Below are 22,706 nucleotides of genomic sequence, written 5' to 3'. Positions count from 1 at the left end.
AAAGTTTAGATTACAACCTATAGATTAGATTGGATTAGATTAAACCTATATTATATTTCAGTATATTATCATAAGTATGGATATTTTAACTTTTTTGATCTGAAACTTTCACTACTTATATATTTTATAGTATTAATTGTGATAAACTTCTCAGAATTAGCATAAAGTTATAATACTTCAAAGGAAAACCTTTGTAATGTCTCTGTTTAAGATCATAATAATCGATATATCAAATTTTCTGATCTGAAACTCTCCATTTATACATATGTATTTTAAAGTTCTAATAACAAACAAAATCTTTAAAAAGGCAAAACTATAATATTCTCAAAGCTATACCCTAAAAATATCATTATCTCAGTATTTCTCAACTAAAAAATCTCTATAAATCTCCCAGTTTTTTCTGTGTAAAACTGCAGAATGCAGAATTCGAGACTTTAGACTGTAGACTGCAGTCTGTGGCCAGCAGGCGTGACAACTACAAATGCCAAAAGGACGGTTGGAGACAAAGCCGAGAAAGAAAGGCAGAATCAAAGTTGACTCAACCTTAAGTAGACACTTCACACTTGGCAGGGTCGCTCCCTACTGCTGCTGCTTCTGGTGTCCGTCCTTCTGTCTGCTCCGCCACTCCATTTTGCCCCGCCTCCATATTTATATTCCATCCCATTATATATACTCCTTACGTTTCCCAGCATTCCCAGGCTTCTTTGGTTTGCCCTTGCACCGACACTGTACTTTTCCAGAGGCTGCAGTGCAAAATGGAAGCCAAAAGGAACAACCCTTAGAAATGCAAGCTAGCGAAAAAAGCTTAAAAAACACCCAAAGGATGCATGCACTGTGAGGAAAATTGTACAGAAAACCAAGATAAAGTTTAGCTTAATTTTGGTTATTTGGTTTTAGGAAAAATTGGGGGTTTCTTGGTTCATTTAATAGCTTTTGCAAATATATATAGTTTTTTAATTTAATCCTAGATTTTAAGGACTATTTTTTAGACGTGTAGAAATAGGACTAAAAGGACCTGCTATACACACAACGGTAACTGCAAGGAAATCGAATAAAGGAGCAGACACAAAACCAAAACAAAGCGTTGAGCAAAGCTTCACCAAAACTCAGTTTTTCCCGTAGTAGGAAATGGTTGGAAAAACTGAACTGGCGACGGCTGGCGAAAAACTTTTGTCATTATGCAGGCGCAATGGCAGTGCTTTCTCAAAATTTTCCTCCCAACCCCCAACCATTTCCTCCTGCCTCACATCAAACCATTTTCCTTTCTCTCTCTCTCTCTCCCTCGCTTATCTGGTAAATTGTCAAAAACTTTTTGCCCATCGCTTTTTGTGTTTTATAAATAACTCTCGACAGCACAGAGCTGGGAACAGAATTCAATAAAACAAAAAACTTGTGGCCTCCCAAAAAAACACACACAACAAAAAACACACCCCCATGAATAGGAAGAAACACTTGAATGCATCCCCCACATACACAACACATTAGCAAATGAAGCTAATAAATGAAAACCCTGAAAAGCTCTCCGAATAAAATTGACAGGGGAAAATGTATATTTTTAACACGGTTAATTCAACCAAATTAGGTCTCATTCTTGTGGTCAGGTCCTGGAAAAATGGGGTCAACTGGAAAGTGAGGGCTTGGCCCTTGGTCGGAGTAAAGGGAGAGGTGTCCCAAATTAGCTGGCAATTAATTAGGCAGACAAAACCAGAAATTATGGTTGGACAGACAAAATATCCATAAAGTTATAGACAACAGCATTTTTTCCCTCTTACTTTGCGTGTTTTGCCAGAGAATATACATATAACCCCCTCAAGGTGGCAATGGATGGTGCAATTTACATTGTTAACTAAGTTTTAAGCTGGCTACAATCATGCAATTCTTTGTCAGCTCTATCTCAGACTCAGCAGCTTTTCTTTTTTTTTTTTTTTTTTTTTTTTGAATTTTCTTGACTCATTCAATTCAATTTTCGCGGCAGTTGCAATTGCAGCCGCGGAAGGTTGCTAAATTACACAACTAGAGAGAGGTTTAAGACCTCAGAGAACGTCGTGACAAGGTGGAAAAAACGTTATAGTAATGGTTTTTTTCTTTTTCTATAATTGACATTAATTCTTTGTTTAAGATGTATAAGAAATTGTAAATATCACAGCTTTATGTAGTTGTATTTAGAGTATTTTAAAGTTGTAGTTTAGTTTAAATATAAACAAAGTGAAATATTCTCCAAAACTTCATAGATTTTGATGTATTTATTCCTATTTTTTGCTTACAAGCCTAGTTATTTCAACTATTTAAGTTATTAGTATTTCTTATACTTTACGAGGGGCTAAAACCTCGCTTAGACAGACATTCAATGAGATGTTCATAACAAATGTATGTTAATGCCGAGTGGCATAATGCCTGCAGCCTTCTATATATTTATCGATCGGTGGAAAAGGAGGCGGATCTGGTGGGGATTGAGCTCTGGTTTGTGGGATTGAGAGGGTTGACACGGAGTGGCCTCAAGTGGGGCAGCAGCTGGAGTAGCAACCCACCCAGTGGATGTGGTGGTGTTGTATGTTATGTGATTTGAAAGCATGTATTTTTTCCACTGTTTCGTTTTTTTTTTTTTGTGTTCGCCGTGGGTTACACAAAAACATTTCAAGTTGCACCACAAGGTTTGTATTTTTTTCGGTTTGCTGTCCGTACAAGTGGACAAAGTGGTTTGCAAGTGGTTGCATGGCCATTACAGATATATATATATATATATATAGAGAGAGAGAGGTGTGGGCTCATGGACCAATGCAGCTGTGTGGCCAACTATCAATTACTTAAATGCATAATTGCAAAGGAATTACCTTTATAGAATTACCCAGAATCAAGTTCAATGGGCTGGATAAGATTTGTATACAAAATAACCTATTTTTAGGCATTTTCTGGCTTTATTTAAATCTTTTTCTAATCAAATTCAACTTCGTTTCTTAATTAGTTGTATAAATCACCAATTAATAAGCATTTTCTGGCTTTCTTTAAATAATTTTCTTCACAAAATCAAATTTAAGTTGCTCTCTCAACTAATTGTTGTATAAATCACCAATTAATAAACATTTTCTGGCTTTCTTTAAATAATTTCCCGAACAAAATCAAGTTCAAGTTGCTCTCTTAACTAATTGTTGTTCCATTTTATTAACCCCTTTTCTCAGTGCCAAATTAGGCCGACAATTTAATTGCAATCAAGGTTCAGTGAACCCTGTAAAGATCATATAAAAACCAAACCACAAATGGTCGCATTAAGCTTAGCTTAATATCGCTTTTCTTCAGACAATAAAAAACGGAATTGCCCCAAAGCCATGAACAAACGAATCCATGATCATTGATCAACCGAAAAACCAAGAAAGATAAAACAAAAAAAAAAACTAACAAACCTAATATGGCCAAATGGCGGTAGCAAAAAAAAATAGACAAAAAAAATGTATATGAATAAATAAAGGCGACATTTGGCGCGACTGTTAAAATTACTACACAAAATACATATAGACCTGTTACTATAGGTTTTTTGTCATTGTTTTTGTAGTCTGTGTCTATAAGTTTCCATTGAAAAGTCGAACGAAAATGCCAGGCCAGAGATCCAAGATCCAAGATCATATGGGCAGAAAATTAAAGTCGTGTGCTAAACTTGCGCCAAATCCAACACTGACGCAACAGATATAGCCCGAGGGGAGAAAAATATATACAGAAATTCATATATATATATATATATATATATATAAAATATATATATATATATTCGGAGGTTTACGGGGGGAATATAGCTCCTAAACTTGATTTCGCCAGCTGCGCGTGGGTCTCCGAAAGAAACAAAAACAAACCATTTGGTGGAGAGAGAGATCTGTGATCTCGATTCCGTTTTTGTTGCAAAAGTTTTCCATAAAAACTGTGAAAAATGTGAGATCAAGCCAAAAGCTCTGCATAAAATTTAACGAGCGTCAAATATTCGCTACTCTAATTAAGAATAATATGTGGAATAACTTTGTTTATGTCAGCAATTGATCAGGAATGTAGATTTCAGTGATCTTTCTCTAAAAGAAATATAAATATAGTTTAAATTTAAAGCTTTCAATCTGTCAATGGCTCATTAATTATAATAGTGAAACCAAGCTTAAGCAATTGATTGTATGGGCCGAGTTTTTCCATAAATAAAATGCTCAAATGTGAGACAATAAATTGCGGGCGTAGAGTCTCAGTTTTGGGCATTCGCAGCTATTAACATAAAATCAAGATTTATATGAAAATTAACGCTCTTAAATGCTTGGATATGCCATATAAATTCGTATATGGTTATATCTTTAATTAAGAATAGCCTGCTGCATCTTTTGTTGCAAAAGCTTTTCCATAAATGCGCAAAAATTGTGAGACAATAAATTCAAGGCGCAAGATTTTTGGGCATTCGCGGAGGATTAGCATAATGGTCAGATTTGCATGAAAATTAACGCATTTAAATGCTTAAACTGTCAAAAAACAATGAACGACGCCAGGGTATTGTTTCTTTAATTAAGAATAATTTGTTGAATAAGTTTCGTTTTGGCTGCATTTGACTAATTAAGTTTATGCAAATGTCGCGTAGGCGAAAGTTTTATGATAGCGGATATGTATGTATAGATTTTACGAGTTTTTAAGTCGCCGACAAATTGACGATGGATTGTTCTAGGGAAATAAAAATTAAAACATTTAAAGCGGAAAGCGCAACTAAAAATAAACATGTGGCAAAGTCATAAAACCAAGGGTCCCTTCGTCATGTTTTCTTTATTCTCCCCAAGCTCCCCTTCGTTGGATCTTATGAGTATACTGAAAATAATTTCAATTGATCTATTTATTGTTTTAAAATCTTAATATTTCTTAATATTTCAAAATATTATTTTAATTATATTGACCTTAATTGAAAATATGACATAAAATCAATAAAATTTTAAATATAAATAAATTAATTAATTTATAATATATAAAACAAAGTATTCATAATTTTTCCCAGTGTAGAAAATGACATGAAGCGCAACTGTTTCTGCAAGACAAAGAAGCAGAAGAGCAGGAGAACAAGAAGAAGAAGGAGGAGGAGGAGGAGGAGCAGGCGGCTACAAAGGAGGAAAAGGAGCCGAAACACTGGGAAGTCGGTGGAAATTAAATACGGTTTTGTTACCAGAAATTCCGCAACTAAAAATAAACAAATGAACGAAGCCCGAAGAAGATGCGAAGCACGCGACGCACAAAAGAGGGTGAAATTCGAATCCACAAAGTGGAGAATAGGCAAAGGAGCAAAAATTAACAACAATGCCCAGCCAGCGATCGTTTTTTTATTGAGGAAATAGTGCAAATAGAATTGTGATTTCTGCATATTTGCATAAATTGCGGCCATGGCGAGAATTGCAAAACGATTGGCGGACACGAAGAAAAGCGATAAATGAGCGGCGGCGGCGACATACAGCAAAAAAAAAATGAAATAAAAAACAACAACGGATAGCAACTTATCAGAAAACCCACACAGGCACGCGCACATACTCACACAGAACCTAAGACAACAAAAGAAAAACAAAAGTCATTTGCCTTTTGTTTTGGTTTCTTTTTGCCAAGCTCTCCTTCGTTCCCTCTCTCTATCTCCCTCGCTCTCTTCCTCTCACTGTTTGGGTCGCCGATCCGCACTGCACTTTGCCGATCAACGGTTCTTTGGCTTTCGGTATTTCCTGCTCTCTTGCACCTACGCGACAGGCTCTGCAAAACCAGTTATTAAAAGCCATAAAAAGGAGAACCATTTAACTGTTAAAGGTGTCTCAGGTTGCTTTAGTTTTCTTTTTTTCTTTTTTTGGGTTGCGACTCTTGCCAGGTGTTTAACACCGCCAGCTGTGTTGTTTGCATGCGAAAAAGTATTTTCGTATTTTCTGCAAATTGGAATTGTTTTTGGGTTTGTTTCGGTGCTGCTTCTGCGCAGGGTGGAAGCAGGACGGCACACACTTTTCACACACATTCACTTATGCACGCACACACCCCTGAAAATGCCGCTACTCCAGTGCAATTTACTTTTTGCTTAATTTGATGTAAAATCGAGAATAAATACCATTTGGAAAGGAAATGTACTTATAAACCGATGGGCAGCTTAGCCACCGCACACCTCTCCCTTCTTTTGTTTTGCGTATGTGTTTTCTCAACTCCGGCGCAGCTTCGTTTACTCTCTACATACAGCTTCCTTGTTTTTTTTTTTTTATATTAAATTTCTTTGCGCAAAAGGAGTGGCGTTGTCCAGGATTTTTCACACACACAATCACAAGCACACCGTTATTGCGTATATACATACATATACATAGTCGGCGTCTCTTCAATTACACTGTTTTTCTTGTATTTTTCTTATTCGTTTAACCTTTTTATCCGGCACTTTAACCAATTTGCAAAACTCGATTTGGTTTTTGGATTCCTTATGAACGAACACACATGTAGTTTTATGGTCTTCTCGCATTTACCTTTTAAAGAGCTTGTTGTTGTTTAGGCGTTTCGGTATACACAAATCCTTTTTTGCATTTAAATAATCGCGCACGGAGACACTGAGTTTTCGCAAAGTCGCGTCGTGTTATTAATAATATCGATGCATGTTTATACACACGTTTAAGTTATTTATCCTTTGGTTGTTAAGTTTTTTATTATTTATGTTTCCTTTTTACATGTTTTTATAGCGGAGCAAATGCTAAGTAGCGGAGAGTCGCACAGAAAACGCGTCCGAATAAATCGCAAGTGAAACCGATAAACTTGCATTTGAAAATAGCTAAAAAGGAATAGATTTTTAAAAATCAAAAAAGTTTACGTTAATTTAAAAAGTAAGAAATTTATCTGAAAAAACACTAATGTTTCAATTTGTTTATTTACATTTATTCCACTTTAATTGATTAGGACCGTTGTTAATGGACTTTATAAAAAGTTATAGGAGTAAATATTAATATTTTATATATATTAATACAGCGACGCGACGATATAGCAAGCTGGCGTTTCGATTTCAACTGAATCCACAATATTCACAATATCCACGATCCACTGGCATTAGCTATAAAACGAACCACCCTCGACCGACAAACATGCTAGAGTGAGACGGCTAGTAGGATTGTTGAAAACATACCAACATATCGATATATCGATATTTTCCCCTAAATGATATATTTATATCGTGATGTTATGGTTGCCCAAATATCGATGTTGCGGTATTTTTTCCGCTGTCGGGTGAGCGTAAATTCACAAAATTCCCTAGTTGGCTGTCCGGTGCAAGGCATCCACTTCAACTTTTTTCCCGCCAAGTCTGGCGCACCACTTCTTATTTAAATATACCAGCTAGCCGGTACAGATAGGGGTGTGAGTTAAGCTTTTTTAAGTCTAGATCTAGTATATTTTTTAAATGGAGAAGCTTACAGAAGTTGCATCTAACTGATTTGCTTGAATATAGTTTTTTATGTTCATCTACTATGGTCATCTAGTATATTAATGGAAAAATACCAAAATAAGAGAGAGCTTCTATAGCTAGAGAGGGGTTATCTGCGGAAAGCAGTTTTAAATGCAGTGTTGCTCGAGGCTATCCCAGCAGTGGGAAAAGAAGCCGTATTGAAAAAGTCAAATCACTATCGATAGTGGTATGTCGATGACTATTTATCGAGCGCGCCGGTTCGGCAGCTCTACCAAACAGCATGCGGTCATACTGGAAACAACATTTTTAAACCGCGCCGGTGTTTTGTTGCGTTTATTAACAAAACTTAGCAAATATATGAAAATAACTAGCGATGCGAGTACTAACGGAGCCCCACCATACCATATCGATGCCCGATGGGATCCTTTCCTACGAATTATGCGGCAACGAGTTCGCCTACAACCTGTTGGCCGTGGCAATGAGGGACTGCCTGCGCCTTCTCCTCGTTGGACTGCCGGTAAGTGCTTGGTGAGGGAGCTTGGTAAATGAATTAATTAATGCTTGACAAACAGGAGGAGACCGTCGAGTTTGGGTATTCACATCTGCTTGATCTAACGCTGGACAAAGAAGATGTGGAAAGAATTGATGAACGGCGGGTCGTCAGTTCCATTGCTTTTGCACCGGACACATCGCTTAACTGCACACCCAAAAATGTGACTCTATGCGCTGCCCGCTGGGAAATAATGGACATCTTTCGCACCGATCTGGGCCAGTTCAATACCGTGCATAAGCTGCGCGGCCACAAAGACTACATAAACGATATGGCCTGGGTTTGCGACGGCAATCTACTGGCCTCTGTCAGCGATGACTTCACCTGCCGCTTCTGGAACACTTCCGATCAGCGGAACGTTCTTACCTTCCGCCTAACATCTGCCGGAATGTCGGTCAAGGGCCATCCCGATGATCCCAGCAAGGTGCTGGTGGCGGAGAAGAAGGGTGAGCTATCTTTAATTCCTGGTTTCTTATGAATCCGTAACCAAGTCAAACACTTTGCAGGCATCATCCGTTTGTACAATGTGAACACCAAGCAGGCCGTCATCTCGGTGCAGTCGCCAAAATTCCCGCTCATGTCCGCCGATTGGGCACTCAGCAACCGGTATTTTATCACTGCCCTGGCTGGGGGCGATGTGATTACCTGGGATCTCAACAGACCCGTTGTGCCCGCCGATGTGAAGCAAGTGCATGAGGATGGCGGACGTTCAGTCCGCTTTGCTCCCGGAAGCTCGGAAATGGTCCTCGCCAGCATAGGACGACCGGATGTAACGCTCAAGGTATTTGCAGCGAAATCAACGATGCCATTAATTGAGGCCACCCTGAAGACCTTCGGGGGAATGGCATGGCACCAGAGATTGCCATACATCAGCGCCGTCTCTGACAGGGATTTGCATTTCTGGAAGGTGCAAATGAAGTAGAGGTGAAGCTGTAAGTCTCTTATAAACAATAAAGTCCAAATTTATTTTAATCTTGCCAGATATTTTAGTTCGTGACGAAGTTACTGGAAAAGAGCGCAACTTACATACTATATTATGTTTTTTTCAGCTTGTATATTAAAAGTTTTAATTTAGGAAATCTTTACCAATACAAAAGTTATCCGCATATTACTTTTTATACACTTGCAGAGAGTTTAGTTAGTGAAGGAATCATTTCTGACCCTATAAACCATATATATTCTTGATCAGCATCAACAGGCGAACATTTTTAGCCACGTCGGAAAAAAATATTTTTTTAAATATTTTTTTTTTTTTTTTTTCAAATTTTTATGCAAAAAAAAAAATGTCTAGAAAATAAGAAAAAATTTTAATTTTTTTAAATCTTATTTTAAGAATGCAGATTTGTTAACCTTTGAAAGACTAACATAGAAAATCTTTTCGATTTTAAATTGATGCTTTTTTGACTTAGTTATGGTTTTTTAAACTTCGACTTTCCGAAGTTATCTTTCTTTCTTGCTAAAAATATTACTCATTTCTTCAGTGGCATATTATATATTCTAATTTGGTTTAATGATTCCAAAATTAGGTAAATAAACACAAATCTACTTCAGTATTGCAGTTATATCATATTTATTACGACCACAGGGTCCTTTATAACATCAGTTTTTTTTTTTGCACAAAGACTTCTCTAGTCCTTAGCTTCTACTGCCTTCTTAATTCCCTCAGAGGCGAGTTCAATGCCCAATTGTATGGCGATCACCTTTACAAGTTTTGAAAACCAACCGCCTTGAGGAGGAACACCATCCACCAAAGGTTGGTTAGACCTTTCCGTACGGAATTGGGAAACTATATCATTAGCTCGGGATCGTTGTGCGGGTGTCAACTGGATCTGATCGCCGTACTTCTCAAGAAAATTCAATAAGAAAAGGACATTGCTGTCCCCAATGGATTGAGGAGTACCATTTTTGAAGGCATTAACCACGCGTGTTTTATCAGCCTCAAAGCTGCGTTGGGCACTGGCTGTCCAAGCGAGGCTTCCGATGATAACCACCAGGCAGCTGGAGAGAAATTATCAAACCTTTAAGAATACAAAATTTAATTATAATATATAATTTGATGCTTACCTAAGGTAGATTGTTGAATTCATCTTCTGCGGTTCTCAATTGAAACTCATACTTGATCCAATTATAGCTTGCCTTTTTATAGGAGCTCAGAGACATCGCACTCCGGGCAGCGGCCATGGGTCTAGGCTTATCAGTTGAATATTATTTCTTGTATTCCAAGAATTGATAATTGATTTAATTAAACAATGAAATAATAACTGGGAGATTTTCAATGGTTTCATCCGAAAATATAAGTTAAGCCCTGAACTTTTCAGATAATATGTTCTTGGAACTATTCGTTTACATGTAAAATATTTTTATAATATATTTTTAATTTTTATAATAAAAAACAATACGTTGTGGAAAGTTTATTAGAGCAGACCGGATTTATCAATACAAAAATCTCAACAATTCATTTTACTCTTAATAAAAACATATTCAAAAATTTTCTAATTAATCAAGATATATATAAAAAAAAACGACATTTAGGAATATACAAGTAAAAAAAAATAGTAGTTTAAGAGAATAGAACACTCTGACATTTTTTAGATCCACATGTTAAGAACTAATAAATTAATTTCACAACTTTCAAACAGAGACCGAACAAAGGACTGTAGAATTATCATTTCCTATACTATTTTAAATGATGCCAATACATTCAGAAAGCGCTACAGACTTTTATAATATCTTTAATTTTAATAATTTAATTTTAAATTAGTTCAAAAAGTTCCACCACCGACAACTATCGATATATCAAACCGGCGCAGTGTGACCGCTCGTTGCCTATCGGCAAAATCACACCGCCCTTGGCTTCGCAGTCTAGTTGGAAGCGACTTCGCGAACTCGGTCACATTTGTGAATTCGGATTGGAAAAGAGCGGAGGTGTCGAGATTTTGCGTCGGTTAAAGAATTCGCCTCTGATTTTCATTGCACTGCAAACCGGAACTCGGGAAAACTGAACAAGTCCTGCTGCGTTGCCGTTTGTGCAATGCAAATGCGATAAAGCGCCGATCGCTGTGCGTGAGAGTACGTAAAGAGCTGTGGAAAATAAATAGCAAGTCCTGCGCGAAACGGGGAATAGAGCGAGTGGCAGATTTTTTCTGTCTACCTACACAAACACACACATATCCATGCGCATATACCGAGTGGAGCTGTGTGCGTGTGCGGGAGCGCCGCAAAATAAAAACGGTTAAATCAAATCAATTGTGCAGTGTGTGACGAAGAAGAAGCAGAAGCCGAAGTGAAGCTGAAAATATTTGAATGCGAAAAAGATTCTAAATAGTGCTGGAAAATTAAAAAAAGAGCCGCGCCCCGTTTGCTAAACGCCAACACACACAAACACACACTTACAAACCCAAACATACACGCACACACACTTAGTCACACCAGCGCAACGACGGAGAGAGAGAAGAAGAAGAGCGGAGAAGAAACAGAGGCTAAAAAGAGAAAAGTTGAAAGGCAGCAGCAGCAGCAGCAACAAATAGTTTGTTAATTGCACGGGTTTTTTTGTGTTGCTGTATTTATTTAACGCGACAACTAAAGTAAATAAGAGTATTGAAATTATAAATTAAAGTTATAATAGCCCCCCACTCCTCCTCTTCTCTGTGCGGTGTGTGTGTGTGTGTTTTGTGTTTTTTGTGTTGGTGCTCCTTTCGCCGTTTTCATTTGCATTTCTCTCCATTTTCGCGAAGAGCAGCAAGCAGCAGCAGCAAAGCAATTCTCCAGATCCAGAAGACAACACAACACACGAAATAGCAAATCAAAATGGCGCACCAGCAGCAACAACAACTGGCTCCATCGGTCAACTGTTCACTGGACGATATCGATCTGACGGCCCTCAAGGTGAGAATTTACTATTTTATCTCTCTCCCAAAGGGGGAGACTCCGATCCGACCCCCTCCCCATCATTTTCCATTTTACACTCTCCATTCCCCATTCTGTGTTCGGTGTGTGCCCATTAGCACGCCTCGCCCAATTAACGGGAAAGTGACCCGTAGGTGTGGCATCACTTGCCGTCCAATTTCCGTAAATAATGCGATCTAATTTGGGGGTCATTAAATATCATAAATTGGTGCATTTAATCCCTAAAGATTTATAAAATAAATCATTCGATTTCTTTTTAAATTCTTCTAAAATTAAAATAAATTCTTCTTTCTTTATGGTTATATTATTTATTTTCTGGTAACCAAGTTATCTTCAAACTATCTTTTCACTTGAGGACATTTTTTATAAGCATAATTTTTTTATATACGATAATTAAGGTATTTATGTTTATATCGGGTTTTGTTCTACAGTATTTATTTAATACTTACTTTTATTCTTTAAAAACCAGTTATCAATTGATTATTGCCCCATTTTTGCTTAAAGTTTTAAGCTTTAAAATTTAATTGGGCCTCAGAAAAGGGTCCAATGCCAGTATAAAAGAAACGATTTGAAAACAACTTCGATCTAGACCTTTTATTTTAAGCTTTCTACAAGAATTTTTATAAAATTCTTCACGATAATAAACGAAAATTGTTAAGGTCTTATTTCGATAACAATATTTTTTTCTAGACAAAAATAAAATGTAATTTCGTTTGGAACTTTAAACCAAATTTTTAATCTGATTTGCAAGTTCTCGACCGAATTTCAATGTGGGTTATTCACTGAAAAATTACGGTTCATAAAGAACCCCTGCAAGGAGATGTTCGCTCGATACCCCAGAAAATCTTATACAACCCGATTCCATTGGCCTTTGGCAGGCTTCTCTTCCCCCACATTTATGCAAATTTGTTTAAAAGTACAACAAAGCGAAAATTCCCTTTGTGTGTTCGTCGGCCTTTTTCGCACTTTGCTATGGCAACCCCATATGAATCCATAAAGAAATAGGTTTTTTGTACCATTATTTAGCGCCCGCGGCAGCAGCAATCATAATAATAATAATCGAGTTGATAAATGCATATTGGCATTTCGATTTCATTGCCCTGATAGAAAATCAGCCAAAAACCACCCACAAATTGTCACCCACCCTGTTTTTACTGGTAACAGTACGGGGGTATATTGTATTCGTGGTCAGTTTAGGTATATGTTCCTGAGTTCGAATTAATTTGAAAGGTTTTTGGGTATTCCTTAATAGTATTACATATTAAATTTATTATACTAATCAAAGGCTATACCTGTTATAATGATCCAAGCATCAAATTAATATTGAAATAAGTAGATATATTGATATATTTAACTTATAGGTAAAATAATTTTACATATCCCTTTCGATTATATTTGTCTAACTTATATTGATTGAAATATATCCACAATTTCATTACATTCCCCTGCTTATAAGCATTTTCTACTGAATTCTCTTACCAGAACTGTTAATATCATGGTATTTCATAGTCGTGGCACTCCAATATACCCTTCTCTTTTAATTTTTTTTGGGGGGGAGAGTGGTTGGTGCGCAACTTTTGACCGGCCGGTGTCTCATCTTCTTTATTTTTTTCGTTTCTTTGCCTTGCGATTCGTTTCGTTTTGGTTTCTCAATGAATTTGTTGAGCCCCCCCCCACCCTTCTTAGCCCCCTCTCTGGCAAACACTACCCCCCCTCACCCACCCCTTTGGGCGCACGCACTTGCAAACTTGTGCCGCATGCGTTTGTTGCCTTTCTCTTTCACCAAACACTCACCACTCTCACCACTGTCGACTCGAACTGGGAACTTCCAACTTGGTGGAACTCACCACGTTGGGCGCCTGCTCTTTTGCGCACCCACCGAATGTGTACTAGTGTGTGTGTGTGTCCGTTTGTTGACTCTGCCGGAAAGTGGGTGGTGCTGGGCGGGGGGTAAAGGGGTGGTGCTTGGGTCGTCGCCTCGCTGATGTATAAATATATATAACACTGTGTGCGTGTGTGTAGGCCACAGCTGTGGTCAATTTAATAGTCTTAAATAGAGGCTTTAAATAGAAGAAATGTGGGGAGAAATATTATAGTCTTCAATTAATGTATTTTTTACTAACAATCTCTCCAACCTGAATTAATAATCAAAGTTTTTCAAAGTTCTAGAATCAAATAAAAATGAAATACAAATTTATAAATAAGAATATAGAAATCGTTCTCCTATTTTCAATCTTTAATTTAGCAGTTTGTATTGAATTTTTTACTTAAGCTAACATCCTAGTGCTATTATTTTGACTCCAACTGTTGGATCTGTGCATGTCTGTGCTTATATGAAAAATTGTCCATAGTCGATGCACAGTGGAGACGAAGACGAGACAAAAACGAGACAAGAATGAGGAATGAAGAATGAAAATTGTTTAGTTTACTTTATTAAAAGGCAGCAGGCAGAGGCGAGCACAACATGCGTGCATAAGGCAGACTGTGTGTGTGTGTGCGACTGTGTGTTGCAGCAGACAGCTTCAAGATGATGATAATGATGATAACAATGGGAATCATGATGATGATTCCTTCGTCGACTGCCAAGGAAAACGAGAATCCAAAGCGAAATCTGCAAAAATGGAGGAGAATTGTGTGGTGTTGTGTCTTGTTTGAAGTGTTGTTTTTATTATTGTTTCTGCCTGTTTGGCCTTCTCTCTTCTTTGGCAAAAAAAAGTGGGGGGCGGCGTTCCCCCCGTCGCCTGCATGTCTGCCATGTTCTGTGACCTGTCTGTGCGTGGCTTTTAAAGGTCATTAAACACAATGAACCAGAGAGCAGCGAAAGGGTGGGGGTGGGGGGAGAGGGCTCGAGGTCCCGAAATAGAAAACGAGAGAAAAGGTCAGAGTCCTTAAAGCTCACCGCACTCTTTATTAGAGGAGAACCTTTGTATATTTTCACGCCGCTTTCCGTTTTAACTTCTGGCCTTATTATTTATTCCTGCGATAAGAGAAGAGTTCCATTCCTTGGTAGCGATAAGATTACCGCAAGAACTGCATTCATCAGCAAATGAATTTCATTAATTATTTTTCTCTCTTTTTGTAATGGTTGCTCCCCTTTTATTTGTATTGGTAGTGCAGTTTCTTTTATTCTTTTCCTCTGATAAGCATTCAAACATCGCCGTTTGCCTCGTTTTTTGTTATTTGGGTGTGTGGTTCTTTACATGCCGGATTTTTACACTACAAAAAATAGTCATAAAGTCGGAAATGGGTTCTTGTAAAAGAAAAATCCAACATTTCTACAAGAAAGAAAGATAGATGGTATTATATTAGAAGTATTTCCCTAAAGAACGACTTTTTAACAATGTTTTATATCCACAAATCATTTTGATGAATTTTATAAAGAACCATTTGTAGTATCCCATTGTTATTTAAAGTGTATGTGTTTATTTTAATCAACATTTATTGCATTTCGTTAGCTGCGATAAAAACGTGTTCGCCCACATTTGTTCGGTCGGGTTTCCATGTGTCCCGCCGCTGTGCTGCAATTTGCCGAAGGAAACAGAAAATAAACGCTAAAGAGTGGAGAAATATCCACACATGTTTGAGTTTTAGTGTTTTTGTGGGTTAAATCAACATTGGCCCCGGGAAAATACTTTTTATAGTTCGGATTCGGGAAGAGGCATCATCATCATCATCTCTTTCTGAGTGTCTGTTTATAGAGGCGAATTTCCCCAGAGTATTGGGAAATTCTAACCCAGCGGTCCTATAGTCCAAGACGGTACTGTTGTTGAAATCGTTGTTTTGGGAAAATTATCAGCTCTAATCACAGTTTGGTTCATTTACTGCTGATACCTGAAATGTAGGTAAATGGGTTTTGTGACGTCAGCGTGGTGTGCATTCCTAATTAAATTGGCCCCAACGGCCCACGGCCCACACAAATTTAACCAGCAAAGAGACATGGTTTTGGTTTCACTGAGGAAAATGCATTTTAGGACATGACATTTTTGACATAAAAATATTTTTTTTATAGATTTTTAAACTAGTCTTATGGGTAAAAAATATAGAAATGAACTGTTGTACTATTTAGAGTCATTTAATATCCCATTTCAACAGTTTTTGTACGCGTTTAATGTGTCAATTAGACAAGAAAATATATTTCTAAAGGATAGAATCGTTTTAGAAACCTGTTCTAGTAATTTTTCTTTTCCAGACACCACTTAAAACTTGTAAAAGGAATTTTTAATATTATTTCATTACATTTAATCTTAATTTTCATATAATGTTCCAATACATCATTTATTCCTTAATTATAATCAGAGTTACAACGGTCTTAATCATTTTTAATCACCAGAGATCCCCAAAGAACCACTAAAAGATAATTTTGGTACTCTTTATTGGAATCTAAACTAGTTTATCATATAATTTCCTCTATAAAACTGGTAGTAAAACAGTTTAGTTCATTTCCGCATCATAAACAGTTGATCAATTAATTTAAATTATTATTTTTTCGTAGTGGAACCTGCACTGCATCTGCATAAGCTGGCACTGCATTGAAATGCATGGGCGTCCTAATATGCAGTCAGTCCTGTTTTTTAGTAGCCACTCTCCTGCTCTTTGCATTTTTATATATATATTTTTTTTTTTGCTGCTAACTGGGCCAATCCTTTTGGCTGGATACAGAGAGAGAGAGAGAAAGAGAAAGAGATTGAGAAGGGGGTTCTGCGCTTTTTGGTCTAAAAAACAAACAAACAAAAACAATAACAACAAACAAAGCAAATCAACAACAAAAATTCCAGTTTTGCCAGGCCAAACAAACTGTAATAATGAAGCAACTAACCAAGGAGACAGAAGGCCCAAAGCCTTTAATTAGAGGAACTATTATAGAATTGGGATATTGTTTCATACGGAATTTAAAGTTTATTATTAGTAGCTTATACTTTTTTTATTATTTAAATTTAAATTCTGCTCATAACCAAGGCAGGCTTCACTGTACTTGCGTTGGTCTGTAATCTCGCTCTTTCGGCCTCCAGCGGGCTGTGTTTAGTTTTTTAGTTGTTTTTTTTTTAGTCGTACCCGTTTGGACAAATACGAAAGACAAACAAAAGGCAATCTGATGGAGGAAATAGAGGGAGCAGGGAAGGAGATGTGGGACTTAAAGGTGGAAGGGGTGGAGAAGGGGATACACATGTGGCGGCAGCTGGACAGTTTTTCCAAAGCAAGCAGGAATGGGCAGCAGCAGAAACAACAACAATAAAAGCAGCAGCCTGTTTTGCCTGCTAAGCAGTAACTGCTGCGGCTAACTGATAACTGTAAGAAAATCTACACAGTGAGAAAAAAACATAACTAAGATAAATAAAAAAATATATATATTTAATTTTCTAGAACCCACTAAAAAAGGCACATAACAGAAAGAGTACTTTACTACTTCTATCTATATGGGAGAACCTATGTAATTTCTCTGAGTGCACGATCGCTGACCGATGTCTAGAATTTTTTTTCTAACGGCTACCTGCCCGCCAGCTTTGCCTACCCCCTCCCCCCCCTGCTTTTTGCCCCCTCTCTGCTCATTTGGCTTGGTTTTGTTTTTGTTTTGCTTAACATGTCAACGTTAATGAGTCATGAAGCTGGAGCCAGAGTCCAGCAGCAGCAAACTTTTCTCCCGTCATTTCCTCTCTCTTATTTTCTTTCTCTTTCTCTCTCTCTCTTATTCTCTATTTCCCCAGTTCTCCTTAATTTTTCGTGAATTTTTAATTGATTTTTACAACGTGAAGTAATCAGCCATAAATAGCAGTAATTGCCGCCACAATCCGGCACTCTCTACCCCACCCCCCCCAAGCATGTTCTCTTTGTTTGTTCCCAGTTCCCTGTGTTCTTCTCTTCGTGTTCTGCTTCTCCCTTTTCCCCGTTATCGCTGTATGCCCTTTGCATGTGTTTGACACACTTTTTGGGGTTTTGGGAGTTGGGGGAAAACAAGGGAGAGAGAGAGGGAGGGAGAGAAAGAGAATGTTGGGTTGCAGGCATAAATCTACTTAAAGCGGCTTCCATAGTTCTTCAGTTTTCCACCATCATCCCCCTACCTTTTATATATTTTCCCCTATTTGTTTATTTGCCCTGCACTTTTTTTCGTATTTTTTTTTATTTTCCTCTCCTTTTTTTTTGGCTCTGTTGACGCTTTGTCTTTTGGTCTTTAATTCCTTTGGTGTTGCCCCGGAAAAATGATGAGGAAAACCTCTTGAGGGGCGGGGTGGGGGTTGGAAAAGTCTGCGGTCTTGCGTTTTGATGGGGATTACAGCTTAATAAAGATGACAGCTTTATGGTATACTATAAATCAATCTAGTTCTGTCAATTCTCCTTAGACATCGATTATATGACAATATATGTGAGGATTATCCAAAACTTGTATGACTTCAAATCAACCTCCTTTTCGAGTTCCTCAACTTTTAGTTGTTGGAGAACTTTGAGGAAACTGAATTTGGAGCAAACTAACTGCACTTTAGTAAGTTCTCTTCTTTGGTATTTGTTGAGGAACAATACTAAATGAATTCTACACCGAAAGAATTGCATAAAACTTGCAAGAAAATTTAAATCTATCATTAAATACATACTAACATTATTATACCATCTTATATCAATTAATTACAATTAAATTGTAACACAATATGACATTCCAAAAGCCTAAGAATAACCAAATCAATCTTATATAATTAATGAGAAATCAATTTTGTATTGCGTGACTAGAGTTCCTTCCATCCTGTATAAATATTTGTTGTCCTAGGATAGTGAGGAAATAACGAAAATAGTTTATTAAACATAAACCTATATTTAATCAATATTTATTTCTTTTTCTGTATTTCTTGAGGCTGTCTCTGGGCACCCAAAGCAATAGAAAACCCCTTAATTTCGGTGCCTTAGTTGAAGCGTCAATTGAGGTTGTCAAAAAAGTCAGTTACCTGTTGAAATGCCGGGCGATGTTGTTGTTCTTGTTATTTTAATTGGCATTTGCCTTACCTTACCTGTCGTTCACCTGGCCATCGTCTTTGTAATCCCAAATCCCCCGAACCTGTGCCCCAATAAAAATAGAAGGCATTGTATTCTGTAAGTGTGTGTGTGTGTGTGTGCTACCTCCTTTTCCTCCAGCTTTTTCACGCCCCGTGCCATGGGTTGCGTGTCAATGAACTCGCATGCAATTTGTATGGTTTTTTTTTTTTGTGGGGATGGGTTGAGGGAATCGGGAATCCGATTTGGGATTTCGAAATCGAGGATTTTTATTTTTAAAGCAGTGCCTTGGCGTCTTGTCTCTCTTTATTTGTATTGTTATGCCTTAATAATTTGTTTACAAACAACAACAACAAAAACAAGGGTATGAACGAACTGGGGCTTGTTCGTGTTTAAAGGTTGTTTAAGTGGTACCAGAACCCGCAAAGAGGGATTCAAGGGGTTTTCGAGTGTGTGTATAGTTGTGTTCTTTGTTTGTTTTTGGCAGCTGGCAAAAACAAAAAAACCCTAAAACTCTCAAATAATAAATAAAGGATTTTATTTTGGGCGTTTCCCGCATTGATTTTCCCAAAGCACATCACTTATTTCTATTTTCTCTTGTCTCTTTCCAGGATCCAGCTGGCATCTTTGAACTCATCGAAGTTGTGGGCAATGGCACCTACGGCCAGGTCTACAAGGTAAGCGATTATGTTTATGTTTACTCTACATATATCTCTATATCTTGCCGGGATTTTCGTGGCTATTTTTAAGGCCATCTCATACCCGAACACACACATATTCGTGTTGAAGTCTTTACGGCTTTCTTTTCATAAGCAAATTTTCGCATATGGGAGAGCAATGATCTCAGATGTTTTTCCTTCTGAGAGTCACTTAGTCTCTTTATAATTAGCAATCGTTAGAGTTTATGCTTGACTGCGTTTTGCTTTAGTTTCTTTTCTTTCTATACCCTAACTTTGAGTATTAATCATTTTCAACACAAGTTTGTAGATAATAGATCTTTGAGGTCTTAATAACTGATAATGGTATATATTCTTTGGGGTTAATACAAGTTTAGGAACCTTATATCTAGTAGACACTTTATACAAATTACTCCTCTTAAATATAGAAGATATTTAGTTGTTTACACAAAGATTAAAGAAAGGGTATTATAAACTCAACCATATCGAATTAGCTTTTTGTTTTCTTTTGTGTATCTCTATGTTTTGGTATTTTGCGGATGTTTAAATTGTATCTGAGTATCTGTATCCGTGTGTGGCGCCCAAAAAGACAGGCGGTCTCCCGTTCTGGTCGCTTTAATTAGTTTAGTGTCCGCTATGTTGTCTAATAACTTGCAGCGAACATAACACAAAGTACAACAACAACAATACACCACCAACAACAACACATCAACAACAAAAATGACTACAAGCAAACACACAAAAATGCCGGCAAAACACGACGACACCGCGACTTCTTCTCACACATTAACACATTTTTTCTGGTTTTTTGCCTGTTGGGGTAATAAAACAACAACATCAACAACAACATCAACAACAACAACAAAATACAACAACACCAGGAATCATAATCATAATCATCATAATAATAATCACAGAGCAAAGATTTGAAATGCTTGTGCCTCTCTTTGGCTTTCGGGGGAAAACAATGCCTTGACTTTGTGCTGCCTGCATTTAAATTATAAGTTTAAAAGATACAACTATGCGGCGGCAGTACAAAAATAGACATTGCTTTTGTAAATTACCGTTAGTCGTTGGAAAAAACTGGGAAGCCGAAGCCGAAAGATTGAGGAAAAACTAAGGAAACTGAAAAGTGTGGCATGCGCCGCTTGGGAGGCCAGTCGTAGATGTTGCATGTTGCTGATGCTGTTGCTGTGTTGGTGTTGGTGTTGCTGTGTTGCAGTTGCACTTTGTGGGGGTCGCCAGAGGCACTAGCAGCTCGGTGATGAATGCAACCAAATTGAGTTGCAGCCGCCGTCGCCTGGATTTTGTTCCTCTCCGCCTCAAGTTGTTGTTTATCGCCTCTGCCAGATTCCAAAGTATTTTTATACCCTCGAAGTGGGTAATTTGATTGAAGCATTAAGTCGAAAAAAATCAAGCAATGAACCGTAGCTTGGCTTGGAAATAAACAAAATTCCTTTTCCGTATTTTTATTTAAAATAGATGCAATAACATTTTCTCTTCTGTATTTCTTGTATTTTTTTGTTTCTTTGAGATATATTTAAGTCTTTTCTATCTTACTTTCAATGCTTAAGAAAATATAAGCAACAATTACAGTATTTTAAACCTGTAGAAATAGGTTTACTTGTCTAAAGATACAAGTATCTAATTAAAGATATCTTTATTTACTCATAAACTGTTAAAAAATAATTAAAATAATTAACACAGTTCCAGGCTGCTTATAATTTCACCATATTTGATTATAAAGATGTTTAATTTGTTGTGTTAACTGACTTAATCATCGTGAACTTTAAATATGTGTAAAATGAGTAATCATACTCTGAAAGTGGTTACGAAAATATATTCAAATTTACTTAAGTAAATGAATTTCCATATTCAATTTCTAGGAATCACCAGATCTCTTTCACATTCTTCTATATAAGGCTGTCTTTGCGAGGCTTAAGCTTTATCTATCCATTACACCATTTCATGAAATTTCATGCCGTCAATAAATAAAGAAAATATATTTTTAATTTCATATAGATTTATGACCCACAAAATTTGCCTAAAGAAATGCCAGTCAATTGGTTTTCGCCTACACTTTTCAAATGAGTTGCGTTTTTTTTTTGTGGGTTTCCAAAATGGGAAATAATTTGTAGATGAAATTTGAGTACACAGAGAAATTACAAGGAATATAATATATAATATTTGAGAAATATTTAATTATTTTGCTTTACAAACAAAATCACAAGTTGGAAATTCCAGTAACAAAGCCAAAGTTAAATGCATCATAGTTCCATAAATTCGTGTAATAAACTTTATAAAGATAATCCTATAAACTACCTACGAGTTCTTGTGTTAATTCTCAGAATTTCATACTTTTCGCTCTGTGTACTCTCTAGAAGTAATTTTAAAACTTGTTAACTCAACTCGGCGACGACTTTGACGCTTTAAGTAGTTCATTATACTGCCTCGGCATCTGTACATCTGTGTGTGAAATTAGCATGAGTAATGCTTCAGATACTTTCTGTGGCCATATCTCCAGTATCTGTATCTTTGTATCCGTATTTGTATCTGCATGTGACTAGAACCTGAGTTTGAAAGTAACGGATGGTATCCATCCGTTGTCCACTTGCTCGGTTTCTGTCTCATTTCGTTGGCATTTATTTGGCTGTGGTTTTAGCTGATTGACTCCATTTGACTTGACTGAATGACTGACTGGTCAACCGGTTTACATTCGCTACGGCTGCTAATGCTGAGCCTCGATTATGGCCACCTTTTTTTGGTTTTTGTTTTTGGCCCCGTCCGTCAGCTTATCAAACGTCACAATGTTGTTGACCAATTTTCGCCATTTGGCCTGATGCCTGCTTAATCATAATTTCAGTTTGGCCTGATGTTTATATATTTTTTTTTGGGGTATTTCGATGTGAATTCCTTTTAATAACAAACTTTGCTTCGGTGTGACTTAATTTTATTTCTGCGAATCTGAATCGGTTTTTTTTTTTCCGCTAAGCTTCTTTGATTTATGATTGCCTTGCAACGCTTTTGTTTAATTTGTGTTTATTTGTCCGCCTTTCTTGTGTTTGTTTTTTGTGTTTTAGGGCACTTCCGTTTTATGAATAACTTGATACTGCGCTTCTAAAATGTCCGTTTATCGCTGCTAATAATAGCTAAGCCCAACTGTCACTCTGTGAGTCACTATATAGTATTATTA

At 37.1% G+C, this 22,706-nt stretch overlaps 4 protein-coding genes across 19 annotated transcripts in view; 2 read left to right on the top strand and 2 right to left on the bottom strand.

Moving 5' to 3' along the window:
* Window positions 1-7,100, bottom strand: part of Spn (protein phosphatase 1 regulatory subunit spinophilin) — a 67,692-nt gene extending 60,592 nt beyond the window's left edge. The window contains 2 exon segments of the mRNA XM_086829578.1: window positions 6,480-6,778; window positions 6,880-7,100. The gene's annotated coding sequence lies outside the window, so the exon portion shown is untranslated.
* Window positions 7,101-7,633: 533 nt separating this feature from the next.
* Window positions 7,634-9,508, top strand: Nup37 (nuclear pore complex protein Nup37). Of its 2 annotated transcripts, XM_020958726.2 has the most exons (4): window positions 7,634-7,922; window positions 7,978-8,401; window positions 8,462-8,879; window positions 8,937-9,508. In XM_020958726.2, exons 1-3 carry the CDS (start codon window positions 7,779-7,781, stop codon window positions 8,875-8,877), a joined length of 984 nt encoding a protein of 327 aa, XP_020814385.2. In that variant the 5' UTR covers window positions 7,634-7,778; the 3' UTR covers window positions 8,878-8,879; window positions 8,937-9,508. The 2 variants fall into 2 exon arrangements, with proteins under 2 accessions (XP_020814385.2, XP_020814384.2); XM_020958725.2 differs by lacking the exon at window positions 8,937-9,508 and having other exon boundaries at window positions 8,462-8,927.
* Window positions 9,502-10,166, bottom strand: LOC110188866 (protein Turandot M-like). The gene is made up of 2 exons (XM_020958779.2): window positions 10,020-10,166; window positions 9,502-9,953 (listed from the first exon to the last, which is right to left on the bottom strand). The coding sequence occupies exons 1-2, from the start codon at window positions 10,040-10,042 to the stop codon at window positions 9,584-9,586; spliced, it is 393 nt and encodes a 130-aa protein (XP_020814438.2). The 5' UTR covers window positions 10,043-10,166; the 3' UTR covers window positions 9,502-9,583.
* A 633-nt stretch (window positions 10,167-10,799) lies between these two features.
* msn (serine/threonine-protein kinase msn) overlaps window positions 10,800-22,706 on the top strand; it is a 40,503-nt gene continuing 28,596 nt past the window's right edge. For 11 of the 15 annotated variants that reach the window (XM_086829576.1, XM_086829573.1, XM_086829569.1 and 8 more), the window contains exons 1-3: window positions 10,800-11,024; window positions 11,695-11,840; window positions 19,448-19,513. In XM_086829576.1, the coding sequence (XP_086685702.1) occupies window positions 11,763-11,840; window positions 19,448-19,513 (144 nt within the window). In that variant the 5' untranslated portion in view covers window positions 10,800-11,024; window positions 11,695-11,762. Of the gene's footprint in view, window positions 11,025-11,689; window positions 11,841-19,447; window positions 19,514-22,706 lie in introns of all 15 variants that reach the window. The other 4 variants (XM_086829570.1, XM_086829575.1, XM_086829568.1 and 1 more) reach the window with 1 other exon arrangement.

The sequence above is a fragment of the Drosophila serrata genome, unplaced genomic scaffold, assembly GCF_035046125.1.
Source record: "Drosophila serrata isolate PLE 108 unplaced genomic scaffold, ASM3504612v1 contig_217, whole genome shotgun sequence".
Lineage (NCBI taxonomy): Eukaryota > Metazoa > Arthropoda > Insecta > Diptera > Drosophilidae > Drosophila > Drosophila serrata.
This window is presented reverse-complemented; position numbering and strand designations above follow the sequence as displayed.